Genomic DNA, 7,358 nt, shown 5'->3' with positions numbered 1-7,358 from the left:
TACAGAGCTAGAGCTTTATTCTCTGGTGTGTGCGCCAATAACTTCCGTTCTCTTGTCCATGACTCACAAAGACAGACACTGAACTCCACCACATGAATATAATGAGCAAGTGTTAGGAGATTGTTTGCTAATGCAGCAAGAAAATATAAACTAACTGGCTTTAGGGATGTTTTGCAGTGGGAGTCAGTCAGTGGTATAGGTGATAATGAGATCTTATAGTCCCTCTTGGACATGCTACAGGGGCTTTCAGAGCATTTAAAAAAGGAAAAATAGTCTAAGGTTTTATCAGGGCCTGCTGTCATTCATAATCAAGATTAAAAATGCAAGACATAAAACCAACCCGAGAGCTATTTAGAAGGCCTTGGATTTGAATGCCCTGCAACACAGTGATCCCATGCTGCTTGCATGCTGTGCAGTGCTCTCCCTCTGGAATAAGATGCACGAGCCCTGCTAAGCAGTTTGCCCTCACAGTCTGCTCTTTATCTTGACAAGGAGCCCTCTAACTTGACCTATTGCAAACGACCATCTGCACATAACGGCACCTGCTTTGTATCAAGACTCTCGATTTAACCACCTAATAATATTTTAAAATTTCATGTGTAGTAACTTCGCAGAAGTGCTCACTCCTCTCATTCCATGTAACCCAGGGCCCCTGTGCAGTTCTTGATTGTATTCAAAGCATCACATAGGCGGAGGCTTCAGGCTGGGTTGTGCGTTTGCTGTAGGCTACAGAGACTTGCATCATTCATGCACAGAAGAACATCAAACCCCATAGCCTTTGTGTTGCAGTTCTAGGGCCATGCCACTCTTAGCCTGCACAATGGGTACGGAAACAAAGAAATAATCTGAACGTGACAAGCTGTCTTGACTCTTTACATCCCATATGATGACTATGCAACAAACTATAATTCAACTTCAAGGTTTTATTTTTCATACAAGCCAGATAAACAACCTCACCTTTTTGCAATAAGTGTATGACAGCCTCGTACTCAAGACTTGAAATTATATCAGAAATCTTTTTAAGATGTGGGTGTTTTTCCAGACAGAGAGTGTCCAACAGAGGATGCTATTAAGATGCATTATGGGAATTGTAAGAACCAGCATTTTTGTGAAAATTTCAAGGTGTCTCAAATGCTGCTTCACCAATTTTGACCAATCCATTGGCCGACAAAACATGTGCAAATAATATGCATCAGGGGGTCATGAGGTGCAGGAGTGAGAAGCAGCTCCTTTCAGCGAGCTACAGTACCTGTCGGAAGCTGTTGTCAGTGTCAACACACCTTTCAACAACCTCAGGGACTGTGTTGGCTTGGTATCCTCAGCAACTTTTTTTTTTTTACAGTTGCTCAAAGAATTTTTTGCCAATGAAAAAGAAACATGTCACAACACAAATCCCAGATGCTGGAATCTACGTAGCCTGTGACCTGATATACATATTTTCTGATGTTATCTGAGGGAATAAAACAGACATGAATGTTACAAAAAAAGTGGCCAGTATTGTGGTATGATCTTTATATTTTAACAATTTTCCACTTTTGGAAATTATCGATCAGTATAAACCTTTTTTATCTCAATAATTCATTCACTGTATGCATAATACATGAGGAAAATTGAAATGCAGAGGGATACACGAGTATGGATACATATTCAGCTCATACATCTATAATACATATATATATATATATATTATATATATATATATATATATATATATATATATATATATATTATACATATATAATCCCAATTTGAGATACATAAATCAAAATTCACAAATAAAAAAATTTTATTTTGTGAACTCCATGATTGTTTTGAAATGCTTTTGTCCACCTTACACAGCAATAAGTGACATATTTTTTCAGTAAAATTTTTTAATATCATGTAAACAACTAGCAAGGCACACATGAATCCATTTAACATTTTAAAACACTGGTTTTACTATTATGTTTTCTTCTCAGCTGCTGCAACTTTGTCCCTTTCCACCTTGCCCTTCTCTCCCTGGAAGAAGTCTGACTCGATCCAGCACGTGTCCTCAGAGAGCTTGACATAGACATTCCCGCTGGTCTCAGTGACCGTGTGGATCCGCTGCTTCACACCTTTGGAGTACCATCTGGGCACAGGCTGCTTTTCCTGGGGGTCCCTGGCCTTGTACATGCCCTCCCCTTTGGCAAGAGAGATCTTGTACTTGTGATTTGGACAAATTATGCACAGCTTGCCAGCAATTTCCTGTGAGTGTGTTGAAAGAAAGCAGGTAAACAACCTCATGTGGGATGAGTGTAGGTCATTTAGGCCCTTCAATGTGAGCATAACATTAATTTAATGTTATGCAGGTTGGGTATCTTAATTACAGTGTTTCTCTGCCTCAGCACAGCAGTAAGGGTTGCAGTGCAGATGGAACAGCCTGTGAAAGCATGCATGTGGCAACAAAACACAAAAGTACTGTACTTAACTGAAATGGCATTTTGTTTTCTTTGCTGTGGGCCAGACACAATCTCTTAAGTCAAATGTAAACCTCACCTCAATGTCTCCATTCTGCAGTATTCCCCCAGCATCTGTCGAGAGGATAGAGCATCAGTGTATTGCAGAGTAAGCAAACAGTTTAGAGTACACTAACCTTTTGCTGACTGGACGCAATTTAGAAGTGATATGAGCTAAAATGTTCCATGGATAAAAAAGCAAAGCAGCTCACTGTTAAATACCCCATCACAGGATGTCTATCAGCAGCAATTTGAAGCAAGCACCAGTTTCAACAGACAAGAATACATGTTGTTAGATGAAGTCAGCCAATAATATACTTTTCATATATAATAACATTTGGCATGAAAAAACTAAAGCATGATGGTCGCGCTTTCCCTCTCTCACAAGCAGCAACTGTTTAGAGAAGAACTGAACTCACGATAGCAGTAAGAATCCATAGCATAGAAGACGTTCTGGTGGTAGATGATCAGTATGTCCCGACTCTCTAGTGTTCTGAAAGAGCGCTTTGCTTCAATCAGTTCTTCTTTCTTCCCCACAAAGTGAGGCTCTCCAGTTGGCTGCTTCTCCTCCTCCATGGCTCTGTGAAATGCTGCTTAGAAGGCCAGTAGAAACTGAAAACAATTTAATCACAATTCAGTATTTATCATATAGAACTGTGTTATTTTTCTTTGCCAAATCTCGATATTGGTTGTAACAATCCTCCAGTCAATGCCATCTGTGCAACGCGGTAACTATGCTGTGTTTCTGGGTCAGATCTTCAACTTAAATCTCAACTCCACATGAAAAATGTGGCTTTTGGATTCGTCACTGGCACATCCCATCACAGTTGTCATCTTAAATTAAGTCCACAACACCTTCAGAACATGCAGCTTGAACATCTCTTGGCACTGATGTCTACTCCAAACATACTCAGACCTGCAATACTAATCCCTAATATCTTTCTATCAGCACCAGTTTAACCATTGGATATACACATGTGGAATCATATCTATCCAAAGTTGAAGGATTATTTCTCTAAATACAAAATAGCAGACCAATCGAGTGCCTGATGATTGCAGTATGTACAACCTACATGAATGTCATTACTGTACAAAAGCATTGGTCATCTGGAGCCCGCAGTCCTACATCCATGTGTAATCTATGTGACAGTCAGTACACATAAAAATAATAAATGGATGGAGTGGAACGTGAACCCAAGTGTGATTCCTGTATAGTGGAGTGGAATAACGAGTTCAGTGCAGGCTGAGTAAGCACAATAGTAGTGGCAGCGAAAGTCACATGTCCTGAGGCATCTGGCTGAACCACAGACAGCTACATGCTAAGAATGAATAAAACCAAGATCATTCTTTATGTCAGGAAAACAAAATATTTTCTTTAACCCTCCTGTCGTGTTCGTTTCTCCCCCCTTACTTTAGTGTTTCCGGTCAAATTTGACCGGTCTGTTTTAACTGCTCATGCTTTAACACAAAAAACATTAATCATCACCAAATTTTATTTAACACCCTTTTAAGCTGTAAACAATGTCTCAGACTAGTGGTTTATATGAATAACTGCTGTGAATATGCAAAGAATAGACACTGAAAATGTATCGCTAAATTAAGTGAGCCTATGGGACAGATTGGTACAAATCCTTTAAACTTACATTATGTTTATGCATCTGTCTGTCTGACTCTCCCTCACCCCATATATATTTTACACGAAAATAACAAACCATGTATTTCCGGTGAGTTTTTGCCTTTACCTTGAAACTCAGCAGCAGTGTCTCCTCTGTCAAGTTGAACAACTGTACTGCTGACAGCTCGGCTGGTGTGGTAAAGTCGGCCCATCTCTATTATCTTCTGACACAAGCTGTCTTCACTTGATCCTATCATGGGTACATTTCTTATCTGTCTCCCACAGGCTAAACAGCTATTCATTAGTAAAAAAATATACATATTTAATCTATCATACAAAGAAAAGTAAAGGCAGAGCCAGAGGGAATATTATTATTAATACACATATACATATAATACACATATAATACATATTAGTACAATGAATTTATTAAATAATACATCATTATAGATGCATACCCAACAATATATAAAGTCGTTACAATTAGAACAGAAAGCAATATTGAACAAAATTATCCCCTACATATAACTTGTAGTATTATATAATAATCATATAGCATTACAATGTTATATGATATCTTAACAAGGAGCACTTTCATTTTTATTTAAGTATTTTTAATAAATAATATAATATATATAATATTTATTTTATTTCCAGTGGAAGGAGCAGCGAGTACTGTCAAAGCAGTTCTACAAAGCGGAACTATGTATGTCCGTCATCAAAGAGACCCGGATAGATTTCTTAGAGCACCACAGAGATATCCGCACGGTGACGAATAGAGCTCACATATTTAAGTAAGTAACTACTCGTCAAACCTGCAGTCTGTGTTCGTGAAAGGTAGAACAGCGAGCATTTTGAGTAAAGTTAGAAGAGCAGACAGTATAACACACGGAGCAACTGATCTGCGCGAGCGGAGAAGTAAGCTAGCTAGCTAGCTAGCTAACGTGACATAAATGCTAACAGGCTTATTTTCTGCACAGGTGAACAATCATTGATGATACAGCAGTGTTGTACGCGGGTCTGTAAACGAGGGAGGTCTGTCACAGAATCAGCAGCACAGGTTGCAGCGTGCTAGCTAACGTGAATGCCCATCAGTCACAGCGATGTAGGAGTCATTTGATTTTCTGCTACAGGCTAATCAAGTCAAAAGCAACACTGCTGAACTTTGTCCTGACTCACCAGCAAAGGCTAATATTAGGCCAATATGTTGAACTGGACAACCTGAACTTTAGCCTAATAGAATAAAGGGAGCTGGTGATATTGTCCAGTCTTTCCCACGTGGATGCACCCCCATACTGTTGGATATTTTGTGTGGGAGAGGGATCTTTAAAATGTCTCATTAACAGATTATAAACATTAAGTTAAGCTTAAATGTTAGCATCAGTTTGTACGTGTTAGTCAACACACTTGCACTTTTACTGAACATTTGTTAAGGTGTAATTTTGACTGCATGTCATCTGTGTCCCATAGACTTTAACTGTCAATTTAGTTGTTTCTACATTATGGTTACATGTACATTGAGAAAAAATAAACGTTTTTCACTCTACATTTGAACTACGTTGTCATGTAACCATTGTGTAATCCAGGGTAATGTAACCCATTCCCCCTCAAAAGTGCAAAAGGTCACTTTTTCATTTCTTCATTAAAACCTGACCTTGGCTCTAATGGACGGGTGACTTGACAGCACACACTGCACACGTGATGCAAACTGTGTTTTGTGTGACTTTGTTGAACAGGGAGATGGCGCTGCGTGCTTGTGGCTTCATAGTGTTTCGTCGTCTGGCCGGTTGTATCCCTCCACCAGACAACATCGAGTACCTCCTCTTGCAGACCTCTTATGGGAAGCACCACTGGACCCCACCCAAAGGTGTTTACAAGTTCAAAAAATGTACATTTATCGTGTAGTTGAGTGTAACCCCTTATGAGCTAAATTCCACTCATATAGCTTTAAATGTAGCTTTAAATTTTGTCTAACCTGTTCACCATCAGGTCACGTGGATCCAGGAGAGGACGACCTCACCACAGCTCTGAGAGAGACCAAGGAGGAGGCGGGGCTGGGGGCGGAGCAATTGCAGGTGATTGACGGCTTTGTGCAGGAGCTGTGCTACGAGGTGCAAGGCAGACCCAAAGAGGTGCTGTACTGGCTGGCCGAGCTGAGAGACCCAGGAACAGCGGTGGCTTTGTCTGACGAGCACCAGGACTACCGTTGGGCCCGGCTGGAGGACGCTTGCACTTTGGCTCAGTACAAAGACCTGCAGGACACACTGAGAGCGGCACACAGACACCTGGAGGTTCAGCGGGACAAGCAGCGATGAACCAGGACGTACACTGCAGAAGGGAAAGCTGGCATGTTGGTAGAGCACCCAATTTACAATTTATGTGGTTGATGATATGTCTCTGTGAGGTTCAAATAGCGTTGAGTTAAACACTTTGTCCGTACGATACTGCATGATTTAAGGCTGAATAGATTACCTTCTGTCAAGACAAAGGTGAGTAGGGAGGAAAAGAATGAATGCTTGAAAAACCGATTACTGATTTGATCTTAGCTACACAAAACCAAAAACATTTTCTGTCTTTGGAAGCCATGTGTTACGAGGTTAGATATATACATATCTTAAATGTAAATAAGCTAAAACACAAAAGAAAAAGAAAATCATGGAGATGGACACCCACTTAATATTCCCTGGTACTCGGTGGAGCAGTGTAAACCTGAGGAGAATGATTTGAATCCATCTGTAGTTAGAATTAAATGTGTTGAAAATAAATAGAACATTTTTTTGTGTACCTGAATATTTATAAAACCTTAATTTATAATGTGAAAATATACACAAGGGGAAGTCATAACTAAAAAAAACACACAAAAGACAGTATCCAATACTGGAGTACAAAAACATTGCTGAAGCAAAAATGATGAACTGAATCAAATGAAACTGCTAGCAGTAGATGTTGCCACTGGGTGGAGACAAAACCCAGAAACCTGATGGTGATCATCATGGACTACAAAATACTGGAGGCTGTGGAAATACCAGTAAGCTCAGTAACAGCCTTCAGCCTTTTTTCTTTTCAACAGTCCTCAGCATCCATCCAAGAAACATGAGATACGCCTTTTACTTTAGCAAATGAGTTCCTGTCCAGAAATGAAAAGCCAGTAATGGGGATCATTGTGTTAGAGACCATGATCATAAAATGTAAGAGAGACTATTATTATGCAATGATTCTGGGTGAATGTACACATTATCATAGATGTCAAACAATGAACACCATGT

The 7,358-nt window shown here is 39.8% G+C and overlaps 2 protein-coding genes across 4 annotated transcripts; one reads left to right on the top strand and one right to left on the bottom strand.

Moving 5' to 3' along the window:
• Positions 1-1,853: 1,853 nt before the first annotated feature.
• rfesd (Rieske (Fe-S) domain containing) lies at positions 1,854-4,304 on the bottom strand. Of its 3 annotated transcripts, none has more exons than XM_031850618.1 (4): positions 4,220-4,304; positions 2,897-3,067; positions 2,518-2,552; positions 1,854-2,226 (listed from the first exon to the last, which is right to left on the bottom strand). In XM_031850618.1, the coding sequence occupies exons 1-4, from the start codon at positions 4,302-4,304 to the stop codon at positions 1,942-1,944; spliced, it is 576 nt and encodes a 191-aa protein (XP_031706478.1). In that variant the 3' UTR covers positions 1,854-1,941. The 3 variants fall into 3 exon arrangements, 2 of the variants coding, with proteins under 2 accessions (XP_031706478.1, XP_031706468.1); XM_031850608.1 differs by having other exon boundaries at positions 2,897-3,089; positions 4,220-4,287; XR_004212867.1 differs by lacking the exon at positions 4,220-4,304 and having other exon boundaries at positions 2,135-2,226; positions 2,349-2,552; positions 2,897-2,960.
• A 521-nt stretch (positions 4,305-4,825) lies between these two features.
• On the top strand, positions 4,826-6,876 carry nudt2 (nudix (nucleoside diphosphate linked moiety X)-type motif 2). The gene is made up of 3 exons (XM_031846666.1): positions 4,826-4,886; positions 5,829-5,959; positions 6,082-6,876. The coding sequence occupies exons 2-3, from the start codon at positions 5,833-5,835 to the stop codon at positions 6,405-6,407; spliced, it is 453 nt and encodes a 150-aa protein (XP_031702526.1). The 5' UTR covers positions 4,826-4,886; positions 5,829-5,832; the 3' UTR covers positions 6,408-6,876.
• The last annotated feature ends 482 nt before the right edge of the window (positions 6,877-7,358 follow it).

The sequence above is a fragment of the Anarrhichthys ocellatus genome, unplaced genomic scaffold (genome assembly GCF_004355925.1).
Source record: "Anarrhichthys ocellatus isolate YVR2014 unplaced genomic scaffold, GSC_Weel_1.0 scaffold1, whole genome shotgun sequence".
Lineage (NCBI taxonomy): Eukaryota > Metazoa > Chordata > Actinopteri > Perciformes > Anarhichadidae > Anarrhichthys > Anarrhichthys ocellatus.
The sequence above is the reverse complement of the archived record's forward strand: the minus strand, read 5'-3'. Positions and strand labels throughout refer to the sequence as shown.